This window comes from Petromyzon marinus, chromosome 4 (assembly GCF_048934315.1).
Source record: "Petromyzon marinus isolate PM22_M1 ecotype Great Lakes invasive population chromosome 4, UKy_Petmar_22M1.pri1.0, whole genome shotgun sequence".
Lineage (NCBI taxonomy): Eukaryota > Metazoa > Chordata > Hyperoartia > Petromyzontiformes > Petromyzontidae > Petromyzon > Petromyzon marinus.
Window position 1 is genome coordinate 8,982,923 of NC_133670.1, and position 19,356 is coordinate 9,002,278.

At 40.9% G+C, this 19,356-nt stretch overlaps 1 protein-coding gene across 1 annotated transcript in view; it reads left to right on the forward strand.

Moving 5' to 3' along the window:
* LOC116938768 (receptor activity-modifying protein 1-like) overlaps positions 1 to 18,170 on the forward strand; it is a 29,476-nt gene extending 11,306 nt beyond the window's left edge. The window contains exon 3 of the mRNA XM_032946379.2: positions 12,423 to 18,170. Within this exon, the coding sequence (XP_032802270.1) occupies positions 12,423 to 12,678 (256 nt within the window). The 3' untranslated portion in view covers positions 12,679 to 18,170. The remainder of the gene's footprint in view (positions 1 to 12,422) is intronic.
* The last annotated feature ends 1,186 nt before the right edge of the window (positions 18,171 to 19,356 follow it).

Below are 19,356 nucleotides of genomic sequence, written 5' to 3' on the forward strand. Positions count from 1 at the left end.
CATAACAAGTCTTATCCAAAGCTGCTCAAACTGTCATAACGGTATGCATAATACAGTGAAATTACTCTTATCTTACTCTTTGTTTCTTTTTTCGGTAAAGTCACGTAGGTAAAATAAAATAAATGAAAACAACTAAATTAAATCACGACGTTTCCGAGGCAACACAAGCTTCCGTCTTCAGGTGGAACAGACACAGAAAAATCAGCTGTATCAAGTGAACATCTCTGGGACACACGAGCGGCATCTTTTGAGGAAGGTTAGCGTCTCGATGAGCTGTGACTTCTTGTCTCGTCCGTTAAAAGCTCTAACAGGTAGGTGAAATTCCTCCCCGTAGAGGGCATTAATTCTAGATTTGAAGCTTTCGTGACTGCAAGGATTCATACTCTTTGTTTTTTTTCGGTAAAGTCACGTAGAGCTTTTAACAGACAACGAGACAAGAAGTCACAGCTCATCGAGACGCTAACCTTCCTCAAAAGATGCCGCTCGTGTGTCCCAGAGCTGTTCACTTGATACAGCTAATTTTGCTGTCTGTTCCACCTGAAGACGGAAGCTTGTGTTGCCTCCGAAACGTCGTGATTTTAATTAAGTTTTAATTTATTTTATTTTACCTACGTGACTTTACCGAAAAAACCAAAGAGTATGAATCCTTGCAGTCACGAAAGCTTCAAATCTAGAATACTCTTATCTTCATTATTATTTGTGACATGCCAATATCTGTAGCCAGGATCAATCGATGACAATCCTAATACCTGCAGATATTTAACAGATGAGATGCGTTGCACCGTTAATTCCTCCTGTTTGATAATACTTCTCTTGTCCGTATGTATCTGTGCAGATAGGTTTTCTTTTGCGGTTAAGCCATAGTCCCCACATACCGCTCGTATTAATACGGATAAGAGGAGCGGCGATCCACTACTCTGTCTAGTAACATTGGTATAAACGTTTGTTACAATATGAACAGCGCATTGAAAATGCGTACTATTTAATGTACTGTTTACAAAGTGTGTTCACAAATCCACACTGAGAAATACGATGATTGACAGAGGGGTGTAAATTATTTTTTCGAAAGTGTATTTAAATAGAGATACTGCAGGTAAGTAGTTTTCAGTTTTAAAGGCATAGTTTAACAGGACAACACTTGCCACCGTCCTTCAAACCCATTGGTCAGAAAGAGCAAAGTTTTTGTTTACATTATAATATAATGTTTATGCGAGAGCCGGGGGCTTATGGGACCCCAGGTGTCCCGCCATAAGGTTCATATATACATCACACTGGACTGGTCATCCAGAGGTCGTGGGTGTGATTCCATCTCCTGGCACGATGTGACGGCGGCGCTGCGATCTTACATTGACATGCAATCTCTGACTTTACATTAACAGGTTAAATGTCTCACACTTACACAGCCGCCGTTGCTCGTGTCCTCGATGTGACGGCGGCGCTGCGATCTTACATTGACATGCTAATCTTTCCGATCTTACATTTACATGCAAATTTGTCAGTTTAACACGTAGGCTTTCGCGACCAATATTATTCATAATAAAGGTTTTTGGGTTAGATCGCGTTATTTATAAATGTGTCGTAACCCTCCACCACCCGACACGGCCAATCAGCAAAAAAGTGTCACGTTGACAAAAGACAAATAGTTCACTACTTTAGCCCACCGGTGTGTTGAAGAGTGAATCCACAACATTTACAGTTTGAGTACGACGTTTCGCTGGTAATTACATCCAGCATCATCGGGCAATTCGCCAGAATGGTAAAGCCCTCTCCACTTGCTCCCGGTCTTAAATAGAGCAGCAGGGTGACGTCATCATTTAACTCATTTCAGGTGCAGTGATTTGAGGCGGAGGGGGGGGTATTGTAATTATATAATCGATTGGTAATCAGTCAATGGTTATGATTAGTAATGAGTTGTAGATTAGTAATTAGTTGTAATGTATGTTATTGTGATTATATGCTACGTTAGTAATCCGTTAATTATATGTATTTCCCCTATAAGGAATTGTAGTATGTATTATTTAATAATACGCTTCCAAGCCGCACTAAGCCTGTAGCTGTCAGAGAGATTAAAGTTATTTCTATTCCTCTCAATTTCGAAGGATTCTCTAATTAATCTTTGCCAGTAATAATTAGTTTTACACAACACTTCAACGTTATCAAATTTCTCACTTTAACATCACTAGCCCCACCCACTTCGTTTATGACCCTTGGGCTACACCCATCTCAAACCTTTAAAACAGTCTGCTTCAGCAGCTTTCCCCTTCTTTTTTCTCCTGATGACGATCGCTTGTGTTGCGATCGAAACATCGTGATATTTTTGTTATTTTTTTATTCACTTTATTTTTATTTATTCATTTTTCTATCCAAGTGACTTTACCGAAAGACCCAAAGAATATAAATTCCTGTAGTCACGAAAGCTTGAAGCCAAGGGTAGATCATTGTTTGTCGATTGGCAGGTCATGGCGTGGTGGGGTAATGTGTGGAGTACTCCTGGCCACTATGCAAGAGGAGAGCAAATTCTCTCTGAAACTCCTTCTACACGGAGACCACCGCACGCAGTGGCACGAGCAAGCAACTGCAGGGCTGGACCTCTAGCTTTTATTAACCCATATATTATTTCTTGATTTATTTACCCATATATTATTTCTTGATTTGTTTACCCATATATTATTTCTTGATTTGTTTACCCATATATTATTTACCTCCAGGTCTGCCGCCCGTGCAGTTGGTACGTTGTCAACACAAGTGCGAATCAGTGCTTTCGGGACGAAAATAGCATTGGAATCGATTGCCAGTTCTTGACTTTCGGAATCGGTAATCAATTCTGAAAATGGTTATCATTTTACAACGCTCCCCTTTGTTGAACATTAACACGAGGAATGAGTGTTTATTCTCTGCTGGAAATACATCCCGCTTTACTTTTAGAATTTCTATTTTGAATTCACGAAATGCAAGTTTTGTTTTGTGGCAAACTAAGTAATTAATCAAATATGAACACTGAACACCTTAGGCAGCTTTTGGCTGACATAACTTGATATCTACATATAGTGTACAGCATACAGAGCATTGTAATTAATGCAAGTTCATGTACATTGGAAGTGTGAATGTTACCAACATGAACTCTGTATTTCGTACCTTGTATCTGCATTTTCCTCACTGTACCTTTGATCATTCTTTATTGTCTAATGGGTCAGAGCACACAATATATTTGTTTTAAACATGTTTGAGGCGATATATAAAAAAATGAATACGCATTCATATGAGGTGTACTGGGGGTGGTGGATGGGGAACGATATTGCTGACGGGGGGGTCTTTGGATGGGGAGCGGTAGTGCAATCTTGTTCGCTCGCTGCGCTACGAACCTGGGCACCCGAGTTTATATCCCGCTTACGGCCAACACCAGTGACGAATTTATTTGAACCGCTCCTGCGCTTCTCCCTAGGGAGACAAAGGCGGCCGGGCGTGGTGCTGGCCACCCACCCCCTCGTGTGCCATGCTGGCCTTCATAGGTGCTCGCTAACAGCACTTTGCCCCAAAAGCGTGTTCCTGGGGGAGCTTTTTGCTTTGGATGGAGCTATTTGTGTATCTTGGGCGGTGGACTGGGTTGTGTGTGCTTCTCTTTGTGCTGCGAGATGCCATGGAGGACGACACTGCGCTTCCTTCAGGCGCTTATCTTTACAATGCAGATGTCTATTTAGAGCAAAGGAAATGCAGTATTTATTCCATGTTTATTAAGGACTGACTGGAATTGAAAATTAGCCCTAAGCTTCGGTTCAAATGTGATGAAGAATGCGTGAAGATATGCCCCGTAAAATAAGACAAATTATCATTGGCGTCAAGGATGCGTACAAGATTACCAGAAGCCATCAAAATATCAGCAAACAACTAAATGAGAAGGGTTTTTTAAATTATATAATATGTGTAGTGACGTCAGCCGATAAATATTATGAAGGGGGGGTGTCTATTTGGATGACGTCACCTGCTCATGAATATTAATGAGGGAGGGTGGTCGATGTGGAGTGACGTCATGAGCGTTAAGGACAGACATTCCTGGGTGATTATAGTCGGTATAAGGCAAACATTGAAGTGGGCGTGCTCAGGAGGAGCATTACATGAGGTGCAAAGAAACATTATGTTCGTGTAATGCTAAGATATGCTGAGCACGCAAATTGGAATTTAGAATGCAAACTGAAATGCCTCACGATGGAGATGTGTCTGAATTAGTATATGGATATAAGGGCAAGCTGAAACATGCACTAATTTGGTTTTACATGTTATTGGCAAATTTTAATACTGTCATGACTGGAAACACTGCATATGCATGAATAATATGATGTATTCCCATTATGCACACCCATACTGTGGAATACTCGCCACAATTTACAGCGCTTCGTCAATCCTCTGAAATTACGGCCTCCCCATAGAGAGAGGGGTGGGGGGGGGCATGGGGATTATTTTACAATGCTTAACCATGATAATGAGAGGTAGTAGAAGTAGAGATACGGGAACGTAGAAGTACAGTACAAATACATTTACGTTGCTCCTATTCATGCTGTTTTACCGTAACGTAGCGTCGTAGCCGCAACGAATTAGAGAACGGAATTCGATTTCAAAATACATTGATTCGCTACAACGTTGTAAACAAACATTTAAGAGAACGCAATTGTTTGGGCAGCGTGTGTGACGACGCGCTACGTCACAGGGCCCCCTAACGGGCGATCAAGTCTCAGAGTCTACAACATTTCCATGCTCGATACATTATGGATCCTCCATTATTTTTACACGTTACGAAATACGACGAAGTAATGTGTTTTTTTTATTCTATATAACCAGCTACATAAATACTTTGCAGTAATGTGCATCTCCTCGAATCATACGTAGAATTTAGCATTGAAATAGCTGAGTGATTAGCTTGTAACTGGTCGCAGAAATAGCTATGTTAAAGTCAGAGCATATACATTCACCGAGGCACCTAGTAGAAATCAAACAGGAGAATTGCTATGCTAAATCCTTTGTCAAGGGGTGCCTCTGCGGATGTGTATACTTTAACTTAGCTATTTCAATGCTAACTTCTATGCTAATTCCTTTGTCAAGGGGTGCCTTTTCGGATGTGTATGCTTTAACTTTAACATAGCCATTTCTGTGACCAGTCACAAGCTAATCATTCAGCCATTTCAATGCTAAATTATATGCTAATTCCTTTGTCAAGGCGCTTTGTTTCTTCTCACACAGCTTAAAGGTCGTGATCTGAGCATGGCCTTTTCACTCCAGCGCTGTCCTCCAGACAGTCTCGTCCCTTCACCTGATGAAGGCCGCTTGTGTTGTGGCCGAAACGTCGTGATAATATTATTGTGTTATTTTATTTTATCAATTTATTATTTCATTCTCATTCTACGTGACTTTACTGAAAGAACCAAAGAAAATGGAATGGCTTTGACCAGTGTTCGCCATTGCAAGGCCCACGGGCCACTGGCGGCCCCAGGTGGGGTTTCGTGGGGCACCTGACGCGCGGACCCCCTGACAATACACAACACGTGACAACAACCCCAACGTGCTGTCAAAAACAATCGTTTCAAACGTGTGGCGGCCCTCACATCGATGTCTTATCAGCGAAAGTGGCCTCCCTCTGAAAATGAGTGAACACCACTGGTGTACACAGTACGCCCTTGTTTAAATGCCATCGTCTCCGGTGAGTACTCTGTATTTACTTATATTATACATTTTACATTGTTACATAATATGTTGGTTTTCTTTTGTGGCACTTGTCATATTTTTCTGCAAAATTTCATCGATTCCTTTTGAATATATAGTTGAGACAATGATGAAATAGGTTTCAATTTACATATAATCGGTAACATGTACATACACAAGTCACGTGAAAGATATTACATAACAACAAATGGCAAGGTAATTTTTTGGTTACTATTTTGAAGGGGCACTAAATTCTTTGCTTGCCCAGGGAGAAATGTACGTGAAGGCTGAGCTTGAGGCCACAGGACAGTTTGACGTTCTACATTGCCACAGAGGCCCCTTTAGTCCATGAGTCCAGACCCTATTTCTCACTTGTTGGGACCAGCTAAGGTGGCATAACTTCAATTGCTGCCAATTTCTCCATGGGGGCAATAACAGTGAATTGTGTGAGGACCGTTTGAAATGAGTGGGCCATCAAGTGATCAAATCTTTTTGCCAAATAAATAATTAGCTACGATTAAATTTTTGCTATCTTAGGTGGTGCCTATGTCTTCTTTGGTCTATGGACTGCTTGTAAATGTTGGTTTGGCAGGACAGTGCGATTACTGCCGATCCTGTTGCAGTGGTGATGGAGTGGATAGCGCACTCGTGCTGTGAACTTGACAAGCCCGAATTTGATTTCCAGCCACGGCTAACATCAGTGGCGAGTGATATCTAAACCTGTCCAGGGTCCGGGTCGCCACCCGCACTCTTCCCCTTCACTAACCCGCACTGACCAGCACGGTGAAGTACGGGCAAACAACTAAAACTGAGCAATTTTTTATTTTATTTCATTAGGTCAGGCCCACTGAGATATAAAGCTCTTTTTCAGAAGCGACCTGGTCACAAATGATAGCTCAACAAAGTGTCTTATCACGTGTAAATGCAAAGCAGCCAAATACTCTAAACGCGTGTCTAAATGTGGAGGGGAAAAAAAAACCAGAGGCCTCAGAGAAAAATCCATGCGACCACGGGAAGAACATGCGAATTCCAAATATCCAGACGTCAGGGTTGCGGTCGAACCCATGACCTCCTGTATATCAGGCGAGGTAATTAACATCTCGTCACAACCGACATGGTATGGTGAGGATTTCATTCAACAGTGATTGAAACGAAGCCTCTGATGCATTCGATAAGGAATTATGCCAAGAGTAGACAAGCCACATTGATCAAATCCCCAGCAAAAAATGTTGATAAGACTCCTTTTACAGCACAATAACAATCACTTGTTTAAACAAATTGCACCCAGTTTGAACTGTTACAGGGGGAAACGACTATTGACGAAGACTTATGCATGCAGCTGCTGGCTGAAAAGTAGTGTGGGTTTTGCCAAATTCTGCTCTCTGTATTGACACAAGGAAGGTTTTCAATTATCTCGACCAATGCAGCCTCTGGCTGTTCCTACAAACCATAAGCACACCTCTCAAGGCCATCGATCTTAACTGCGTGCTGCACCCCGTACATGAATTCAAGTGTTGTTCGTGTTTCGCCATTACATGTCTTTTTGGGAGCTTTTCTACTTATTCTACACTGTGTCTTTGTTCTAAATTGTTCTATGCTACTCTATACAACATGTTCCAACAGTGCTATGACGGAATATATATATACACACACACACATATATATTCCTGGCAATACGCTGTCTTAAAGTATTTTCAAAGAGAGGTCAACCTGTCTCCACGCTCAACCAGGCTTGGTGCACAACTCATCTTCTCTGGTGGCCCAAGGCCAGTGGTGGAAATTCCATATTCCTATCGAGGGGAACAGTGTCGTTTTAGGGCAATCACTGTTGACTTGTAAAAAAAATGTTTTGACACATTTTATCAGCCTTGGGTTATGAGCCAAACCTTGTGATTGGGATTTTTAAAAAAAGTCACAGCCTTTCGATTTGGAAAGGAGTGCTCGAACACAAGCTGAATCTAACCAGATGCTGCACTGTATTGGATAGTGACTGCAATATACTGCAATAAAGTGCAGTGGTTTCTTTACTGTCACTGAGGGGAAAAGAAGACATTGATGGTTTGATTGACTGGCCTTTTTGAGTGAATTGAAAAAAAAATGGCTGAAAGCCATCATTAGTGCATGCTTACGCGAGTGCAGTACATTATTGGGTTTACTTGTGTTTTTGAAACACAATCCAGTGCTGTTTTCCACAATAAGCTTTATACATTTTAGAGGGATCCTAATTACATTTTGAAATAGAGTAATGCTAACGTTTGCGCACACGTGCTCATTATGTGGATTTAGTAATGTATTCAATTGCAAAGTGGATCAATTTAGGCTGGAATGTGGAAAACCAAGCAGAATGAAATATAATAATTGACTAAACAGATTAGTTAATAACACTCAAATATGCTGCGTTTACAATACTAAAAACAACTGCGGAGGGCTGTCGACTGCAGTCGTTAAACATTAGAAATGTAATTGTTCTCGTAAGGCTGAGCAGGTTTTAGAAAATTAAGCTCCTATTAAATGTAACCAATGCCAATGGACTTTCTAAATCTCCGATCGCCCACCTTCAGATAATGTGCAATGCAGGCTACTCGTGTTAACTGTTTAAGAGGATCGCATTGTAAAATAGCCAGGAAACTGACTTAACGGGATAATTCGTACAACAAATACATCCAATCTAAGAGATGCCAACTTTAATCTAGTGACAAGACCTACCACAAATGTCTTAATTTTGAAACACGCGAGTGTGAGTGTCTCTTCTGCTGCTCCTGTAGTCTGATATGGTCTTCTTTCTTTCTGTATTTTTACTTCGGTGCATTCATATGAATCAATAGCGGTTGTTCTTGGATAGGGAATTTCCACCACTGGCTCAGGGTCACAAATGGGAGAAGAGTGCTGCTTCACAATTATTTGATTTGGAAACCAATTTTATTCTGCTACTCGAGCAGCCTGTAAATGTATTTCATTGATACGTATGAACAAAGACACGCCATTGCTCCATTGCATGCATCCCTTATCTCACTCACTCGATGTCTATGCCTGCCTTATCTGTAAAGCCTCTTAGACACAATTTTGCATTCAGATGCTTTATATATATAAATATCTAATTTCATTACAGCATTGTTTTTGCACGTCGTACAAATGCAAATAAATAATTTGCTCGTGACCACAAAACGGCAGCGCCAGACAGATATAAGACAAGCTGCTCCCAGGCTCCGGCAATTCTCAGTCCACGCTAGTAATTTTGCCAGCAGCCAACTGAGCTGCCCCTATTAGCTCGGTGTTATATTACCTACGCTGCCACTCCCCCAGCATGCACTTTTGAGTGGAATTTTGGGCACGTCTCCAGCGTGTCCTGCATTGGACAGCCGAATGATAACTGCCGCTCTATAATTCAGTGAATGTTTCAGAAAGAACCAGCTGCATTGCACTAACAAATCTTTCTGAGAGATTCTGTTTTTTTTTAATGAACGCAGCAATGTCTATTTAATTTAAAACATACTTTTGATGTCTGTTTAGCAGGGCCTATACCGATTTCCAGCCGTGTACTGGTTAGCGGCACAGCTGGTCTAGGCTGCCCACACGGATGAGTTTTTTAAACCCACGGTTCAGGGTAACCCATTGGTGTATACAGGGTGCTTACATTTTTTAAAACATTTTTGGGAATGTGCAAAAATACCACAAGAAAAGCGCAGCTGGACTCTGGAGACCACCTGGAGAAGATTCCAGGCATGTGTTGACAATGATGGCGAACAAGTTGAGACTCATATTCTTGGTTCTTTCGGTAAAGTCACGTTGAAGGGAAACAATAAAATAATAAAATATATATCATTTTATTGTTTTATATATTTTATTATTTTATTGTTTCCCTTCAACGTGACTTTACCGAAAGAACCAAGAATATGAATCCCTGCAGTCACGAAAGCTTTAAATCAAAATTTAAGTGGAGACTCTTTGACTTTTTGAAGCGATTAACATACATTTGTTATCATCTTTGGTTCTTTCGGAAAAGTCACGTAGACAAAAAAGAAAATAAATAATAGAATACGACGTTTCGATTGCAACACAAGCAACCATCATCAGGTGTGAATGAATGCAAGCTCGGAGAGAGACACATATACAGAGAGAGAGAGAGAACACAGACACTGAGAGAGACGCATACACAGAGAGAGACACACATGGGGGAGAGACACATAGAGAGAGACACGCAGAGAGAGACACACACAGAGACACACAGATAACTTATCTGCGTGTATGTCTCTCTATGTGTCTCTCCCCCATGTGTTTCTCTTTCTCTGTGTGTCTCTCTCTGTGTGTTTGTCGCTCTCTCTCTCTCTGTGTCTCTCTCCGAGCTTGCATTCATTCACACCTGATGATGGTTGCTTGTGTTGCAATCGAAACGTCGTATTCTATTATTTATTTTATTTCTACGTGACTTTACCGAAAGAACCAAAGAGTAATTCCTGCTGTCACGAAAGCTTCAAATCAAATTTGTTATCATTTTACAATGTACTATCCGTTCTTTTTTCCATTAAAAAACGACAGTCCCATGTAAGTGTTAACATTCTTTTGAAGCAATTCTAGATTTGAAGCTTTCGTGACTACAAGGATCCATACTCTTTGGTTCTATTCGGTAAAGTCAAAAGTAGTGGTACCCCAAACTTTCGCAGCTCTTAAAATTCCCTTTTCACACCATCAATATGTAAACTCCCCCTCCCCCCCTCGCCGACCTGCACATGTTCACCCCCTCTACACCGTTCATCATGCTAAGTCCGCCAATTAAATGCTAATTTTTATGCTAATTCCTTTGTCAAGGCACCTTAATTCCTCTCACACAGCTTAAAGGACGCGGTCTGAGCTTGGCTGTGTTCACTCCAGCGCTGTCCTCGAGACAGTCTGGTCCCTTCACCTGATGAAGGCCACTTGTGTTGTGGCCGAAACGTCGTGAATTTTGTTTTATTTTTTTACCTACGTGACTTCACCGAATATAACCAAAGAGTATTCTTTTGAAGCACCCTGTTATTTATTAAAATTCCTTAATGTCATCTTGTCAATACAGGTACACAACATGTTGAATAGACTTTCACAGATATAATTTTCCTTATTATTTTACAATAACAATGAAAATAATTGCTTCTAATATAATTGTATTAATCATGCAACACATTTCATTACGTGATAGATTGCCTAGTATTGTAATGCCATATAAACAAGTTTTCATCTTCTTTGGGTCTTTCGGTAAAGCCACGTAGATAGAAAAAATAATAAAAAATATCACGACATTTCAATGGCAACGCAAGCAATCGTCAATCCTGCAGTCACGAAAGCTTTAAGTCAAGTTTTCATCGTCATGAATTGTGTTTTATTTTATTCACAGTGGAACTAAAGCATCCTATCATTTAACTTGACAATTTCACCTCCACCTGGTTAAAGGTTATACTCCAACAGATGCAGATGCGAGTTTGGCTTCTCTGTGACATAGAGACCGTTTTATTCACTGATAAACGCATGAATGTATCTATGTATGAATGAACTGTTTTAAATGCCAGCTCCGTCATCAGAAGTTACCGTATTCTCTTTCGGAACATCATAATTTGCTGTAAGCATAACCTGTAACTGCACGATTTCACTTAGCGTATGCCATTTACTCTATTTAAATGCTTACGTATCGATAACGGAATGTGACCTTATGCCATGACTGTAAATGAGAATAAGAATTTTCCAGAAAATTACCTTAAATAGGTTTATAATATAACAATCAGTAATGACTCGTAACACAGAGGTGCATTTGGATCATGAATGATGGTTCCTTGGCAAAAATGACAATTTCCTAAAAGCATACTTTCAATATCCCAAGGTTTGGAACCAAAGCTGCGTCCTCTGGTCATACTTCTGTGATCTTATTTTGTACATCTTATAACATATTACTTTATTGGCTGGAGATGTATTTCAAAATCACCCCTTGATTGGCTGTTCTTTACTGTGTCTGTATTCCATTGCCTGGTATACTGCAGCAATGTGTTTTGAACTGTGGTGAAAATTTTTGCAGTAAACAATAGGAAACATCTTTCCAGTATAATGTTCTGAAGCCTTAATAATTTAAGAGTCAAAGGGCCCTTGTGCTCAAATGACCTTTGGATGACCTTCACCCCTTTTGGCGACCCCAAGGGAGTGATGAATGGAAATTTGACATTGAAATGGAGTGGTCTAGTCACTGGATAACTACTGCTCACTTCCCACAATAAAACACATTAATTTGTTTTTAATCAAACCTCAAGGTGATACTCAGGTGATTCTTGTAAATAAGGCTCTCCTGGTCTCTTGACTTCTCCCCTTGTTAAACAAGTAAATTTGAACTTGATGACTGTCTCAGTTGTTCTGTGACCCACAATTCATCATTTTCAACAGTCAGCCAAGCGCTTTATCACAGTGCCACGTAGCTAGTTGCTATGCATTATGTGCTGTATGTATTTATGTTGGTGCTTCTTTTGCACTGTGTATAGCTAACCGCGCTAATCGAAGGGAACATTTAAATGCCACATACAGCGAACGGAGAATACCGTGCTAAAACTCTACACGTTTCCAGGCTCAGCACAACCGTTGGCAGGATATAAAATGCATGCGCGAATGAACCTTGAGCAATGTTCCATCTAGCCCTGGCACTGTCCATAACCAGTGTCATGTGTCTTCACCCACCCCCCCCCCCCCCCCCCCGAACCCAAACGACAACCCACGGGCAGCCTCTACAACGCGCTGACCAACTGCACGCAGGAGAAGGCAGGGCAGAGCGACTGCTTCTGGCCCAACTCGGTGGTGGACGCGTTCTTCCTGGACGTCCACCGCCGCTTTTTCTCCAACTGCTCCCGTGACGAGCCGGTGCTGGCCGACCCTCCGGACACTGTGCTGGGGCTGCTGGTCGCTGGCCCCGCCGTGCTCGCTGCTGCTCTCACGGCGCTCATCGTCTGGCTCAGCAAGCGGCGGGAGGGAGTGGCCTGAGCGGTGGCGTGGCTTGTCGAGCGTGCAGGCAGTGCAACTGCACTGGTGGCCGGGCTGCGAAGAGAAGGGCAGGGGCAGGCAGACAGGGGACCCTGATTAAATTCCTCGCAGTAGAGCGCATTTCAACCATGCTGCACCTCTGGGTCTGACCTCCACCTACATTCTCCTGGTGGTTGAAGCAAGCGTCCTTCCAATATGAACGTACTTTCTCAGCATTTTTCCTACACACGAGAAAGCTAAACAAGGCAATGCCAGATTTAGGATTTTGTTGGTGTATCTGCACAGCAAAAAAAGCCTCGTCTGTTTTTTGCGTATACGTTTGACTGGGTAATTTACATTTAAATATTGAGGCGATGACCTGGGAGTTTTATGTTTGGAAAATGAGCAGAGAAAATAGGGAAAGGTGGAAAGAGCAATGGTAAGTCTGCAGTGGAGCTGAGCTATAGCAATCAGTCACACTCTGTGTCCTCTGGCAGCCTCCAGTGGCCTTGCTGCTGCTGTTTTGTTAGATTTCACATGGTCTGTCAATATGCAGCAATGAAGAGTATATATGGCAAAAAGTACCAATTTGCTCACTGTAATGTGTTGCTGGGATTGTTCATGTATTTCTGGCTTGTATTTAAACCACATGAAGTCGATTCATATTGTTGACCATTATAATGTGGACGCAAAGTAAAAAGCCACACTGTTGTATACCGCAAGTCATCCATCATCAACAACAACAAATGATACAGAATCTGCCGCAGCACTTCTCTAACTTTTGGAACCCAAGTTAGCGAACAACATGCCCTATTTGCTGAAATTCCAAATGCCATTTATATTTTTACACTTTGTGATGCCATTACCAGGCATTTTAAATTGTGCAGCCATGAAGCTGGGTAATCGATATCACATATATTCCCCAACACAACTGTAACCGCTGCCAATGTTTCATTGTTATCATAGTGACCACAATTCATGGGTCCAGAATTTATACCTGTCAAGGCAATTGAAAAATCTCAGCATACTCTATTCAAGTGTTCAAATACCAAGCAGTAAATTGGTAATAATTTACAATCATTCATTTTGCAGTCCTTTTCGATGCATTGGCAGTTGAAGACCTCTGCATATCATGGCAGTCATGAGGAGTGTTTTACCATACTTCACCACACTGATCAATGCGGGTTATTGATATCAGATATCACTCGCCACTAACGCTTCCCTTGACCGGGAATTGAACGGAGGCCACTGGGCTTATAAAACGCTGTGCAAACCCCTGTGCAATTGCTCTCACCCCAGAAAGTAAATGGGTTTACTGCATTAAACCCATGGGCAGATTCCTTGTGGTGGTAAGAATTGTGCTATCTTCCGACTGGCTGCACCACAAGAAAGAAGCGGCTCAACTTATTTTAAGGCAGGACCTTTGACTCAAAATGCATGAGCACTCTATGCACGGTTGAACATTCTCATTCATATTTATGCATAAACGTAATTTAATGTGCTGAGGATAATAAAATTGTATGCCAATCTCTGCGTATTACAAATCCATTACTGCATTGCATCGAGGCACGTTGCAACAGGCGTTGGGCATCTGTTAACGTTCCAGAGTTGGTGGTGGAAATTTCTCAGTCCTTTGGTGGGGGTTGTCTCACCAGATGACAACCACTGTTGACGTCCCACCAAGAGATGCTCATTGGATGTTTGTGAAATGTATGGAATCAGGAGGAACGCTGGGCTGAGCAGACCCCGGTGTGATTTGCACCTCGTCTCATGAGTAAGAACCCGCTGCTGTGCCCACTAAGCCTCGGCACAGCTGAGCCCAGTTTCTGAATAATTAATTACTAATAAGGCAATTAATTATAAAACATAGAATCTGAATCGCTGTACTGCATATGAAGATTGTCTGAGCAATTTAAATGGCCTCGTAAACAGAAAAAACGCACAGTATGTGGTGTATACTTTTTTTGAGAGGCAGACATCAAAAACTATGACACGGCTTCTGTCAATGTGAAAGCCCAGGGGTTTTGAGATACTGCACATGACTTTTTCAATCAGTTTGGGGCTGCAATTCAATCGCAGAATGTATTTATTGGTTTGTCTCGACGTTGTAGTGCATGTAGAATCTCTAGTCCTTTGTAGGGTTTACGTGAGGAAATTGCAGTATATTACAATTTGCATTGAGTATATAGCGTGCACATAAACAGTGGGCGTATTTATTTCAGAGCGAGAGGAAAGTTAGTCATAAGGCAATGCAAGGATGAATCTGGACAAAGGCAGGGGTAGGAGCATGGGCAAAGAGACATCTGTGAAAACTACTGGATATCTGTGAAAAAGAGCTTCATAGCTCATCGTATTCCTCCAGTCAAAATAAAGATTCTGATTCTGATTTCCGGACAATGGAGGCGGCAGACGAGAATGATTGACGTCCCACTAAGTGAAGGTTGCCTGAAGGCTTACGACAGGAAGCCTAGAGCGAGAGTGTGTGAAGGGGAGTAGAATGAGATGAGAAGAGATATATAGGCAGAGGCGAGGCCATTGCGGATTTTTAGGAGGGCGAGCGTGATGTTGAAATTCATCTGAGATTTCAGAGGGAAACAATGCAGTGATTTGAGCATTGGGGTGATGTGGTCTCATGTCCACGTGCAGATGAAAAAACTTGAGCTTTGGATCGTAAGCATAACAGCTCACGGCATTTTAATGATGAATCATTGCATCATGAATTAACATAATTGATGAATTAATGCATTGTTACATCACATGGCTGATTGCGAAGTGCACTTAGGGAAATGTAAGTGGAAGCGACGATGATAATTAAGTAGTAAATAAAGACTCGCAAATACAATCAAATACAATTTGTATGATACTTTAGCTAATAAACACCTACGTGTTAACTGGAATTCTGTCTTACTGTATATGATCGTTTCCATTGGTATGATTTTGAATCAGAGTTAGGGAGTGACGTGGGATGTGTGTTGTGTTCATGCTAAATATTGTCACCAGATCCCTTGAGATCGTGGAGTGATGTGGTATTTGTTATTTGTCCTTAAGATTAGCTCTAGTAGGATGAAATATCTCAACATAGTAGGTCAATTATAAATACACACTGGCATTCTTTTTTTGCGTGTGTTTTTTTATATTTTGGCCCAAAAAACTATATTTTCCAAAAAATGTACAGCCAAATCTATTGCAGCCCAAACAAGATTATCCTCCAATGCCTACTATTGTAATGGATTGGCTGTGTTATGTGATAAAACATCACAAGAGGGATATGCGGGGGCCACAAGCAAATCCGCAAAGTTTTATAGGCTTCAGATTCAGTGGGATTGGTGATCTGGCACTGATTTTGCCGTTTTTGTACCACCTGTAATTGTTAATAAACATGACTATATATGCATCCCTACATGCAATGTTGTACAAGTAAATAAAATTTCAAAATAGCAGTACTATAGTAAAATGTCAAAATGATCAGATTTACAAGATATATTCTGTATATGATCCTTATGGTGGTACCCCAGGATACCAAATAATACAAAATGGCCGAGGCAATAAAATATTTTATTTCTGGTACACTTTTTTTGCCAGGGGTGTACTTAACTCCACGACTGGGATACCAATCAATCCGAAATCAGTGCTACTGAGCGATTTCGAAACAGCGATGACGATTGCGCTGAAATCCTGAACGCTCGTATGCACCGTAGTGGCGCATAGTGCACAGCTCGTCGAGATGAGTCGATTACCGCATCACCGACCATCAACAGACTAAAAATGACTGCATCACGGACATTATGCGAGAGCCGGGGTACTATGGTACCCCGGGGTACCGCCATAAGGTTCATATAAACCAATTATCAAGGCGACTTGCAATCTCTTTGTGAAGTGGACGACATTCTGCAACAGTATGTAATTTAATAAGTGGCTTTCATTTATCACCGTTTATTAACGCAGACATGGGCAATACTGCCGAATGCGTTGAGTTTTCATGGGGAATTGGCAAGGTTGGTGAGTTGTGGCACACAGTGCATTTTCCACAGTTGGAAAGCTGACTTATATATAAATGTTGAGTTTCTTCAGCTTTTAATTTAGTTAAATTAAGAGTATTAGACTGTAGTATGCTCAATAGTGAACAGAAATGTTACTTAGAGCCTGAATGCATTTGCAGGGTGTAAACAGTTGCTCCAGCCAATGTGTGGCATGTAACGTGTAAATATAAAGTGTGACAAATTAGAAGTTAGTTTCTCGGTGAGATGTATAATATCGTTAGTTGTTTTATGAAGTTTAATGTAAAGTGCAATAACCCTTCTCATGTGTGATGTCAGGTCTGTATCTAGCATAATATGCGCACAGTATAACCATACTCTAGCGGCCTTTATTTTAGGCAGAAAACTAATACCCAGAGCTGGATTTAATTTCTCTTTAATCCTGATCCACACAGGCCCTTGCCCAGCTGCCCACTCCGAGTAACTGGGCCAGAGCGAATGGGGCTCACTAGAGCCAGATGGGTTTATCTTGGCCTCGCACTAGTTTGCACAGTGTGGGATGTTTGAGGCTTGGCCACTATTATGGCCTTTGAAGAGATCAGCTCAATGTCAACATGCAATTAACGCTTTTGATAATCCGAAACTGATTACCATGCAGTTTGTTGTCATAGGTTCTGCAAGATCTGCTTCATATTTTAATTATCTGGTTGACTTGCTGCCAGTTTTCCAAAATAAATATGCCGCTGTGGTGGTGAAAAGAGAATGAGTTTAAGTGGCCATACTTGTTGGAGATAACTTCAAATGCCAGTGTGGGACCATCGGTTGTTTTCCAAGTTAGAGTACAGTCTCAGTTGGAGACCATCACGAATGTGTGAAACAACATTATCCCCGTGCTGTTATGCTGGTATAGTTTTATTATCGTGTCAGATGGAAACATTTTCATCGGAAAAGTTGAGGTTTTTTTTTACTTAATATTAGAATTTCAATTTTGATTTATTGCAGCCTGAAAGTCACCTTTTTCAAAAATATTGCAGTCTGAAAGTAACTTATTTCAAATGTTAATTTTCAGAACGTTGCTTATATTGTTCTTGTTATTATTACTATGTTTAGCTTTACACGTGTACAAATGAATGACTGCGTCTAACATTATTTAGTATATTAAGACTCATTGTAATTATTGAATTACTTTATCAACAAACAGCTGAGTTTCATATATTTTGCCAATACTTCATTATATGAATTGAATTGTCTAATATTCCTTCACACAATATTCAAATGAATGCCACTGTTGTGTTTGGTTGCTTATTAAAGTGTGATCACATACACCATTACGGTCACAAATGGGGGCTTACAATAATTGATTTAAATATGACATGGCAGGCGATTGTATCAGATGTGTGACGAAAATTTACTTTGATGTTGAAACAAAAAACCCCCTGCATAGTCAGATGTTATTTTCAAACGTATTTTTGCATGACTACTGCACTTCTTACTAAATTATTCATGGTCAATAAAACAAAAACAATGAAAATCAAAGGCGCACGTGGCGATTGTATGACCGCACTGAGAAAAGAAATGGTGAACTCTCACGCGATATTGTCAAATACAAGTGCGCGTTCATTAACAGTGGACGGCACTGTTATAATGTGATGGGTATGGATGGGAACAGCTGGACATTGCACAGGCACAGAAATAAGCATGGGCTGCATGAGCTGAAGTGTCAGCAAGCAAACCCTGGAACGCCACTCGATTATGGAGAGTTAGTGTCGACCTATGCAGTAGTGCACTATATATCTCAGCCTGAACAACCACATCCATCATCCCTGCTTGGATAGCCCTTCTATAGCTGCTATTTTTTTTATGACAGCATCCTTGATATACTCGGGCATCTCATGTTTACAACAACAAATAATTGCCCCAACACAGCCATAGTTATTTTGTGTGTGTAAGCACTCAGCAAGTGGTCAAATAGTTGTTTTTTTCATTGATCCATTGTATATGATGCACTCGAACAAAACGATGTGAGCTAAAGTCAAACACAGGAATGAAATGGTATGTGTACAGTGTATGATATATAGGGTATCTATAAGGGTATCATACATTATTTTAAGAATTACAATTAGACATGAGTTTGAACTGCATGGTTGAAATGTTAGGAACATATACACTTGCATTGTTAAACCGAAAGGCTTGCTAAATCTTGAATGGAACATAACAGAAGCAAGTCCAGGCTTGAGACTTTTCCGCTTGTTTCCCTCTTGCCTATGTCATTCTACACTATCCATGTACAGTGTGTGTTTGATGCAGTTACATTTAGATGCCATATAAATGTAAATTGTATCGTATTTGATAGCATCGTACCGTCGATGATGGTGAATATTTGAGAGTCTTTCATCTCTTGATACGATGTGTGTCGCCAAGGGCATGGCGGACATCTGGAGGTCGAGAGGAATGCATCTCACGCGATACAATCTTCAAACTCCCGCACGCATAGTTGTATTGATCTAGCTTAAACCGCCCTCTAATTACTCTACAATTATTTAATAAGGAACGCTTTCTTTATGGATACCATGTATTTGTGCTTTTACGTGGAAAATTCTGAAACTAAAATGAGACAAACACTTGAAATAATTCCACATGAATTACCATCATATGCAGCATAATATAACACAGTTCGAGTTTCCTGTCATTCTAAACATAGCATGTGATCATAAATTCAACA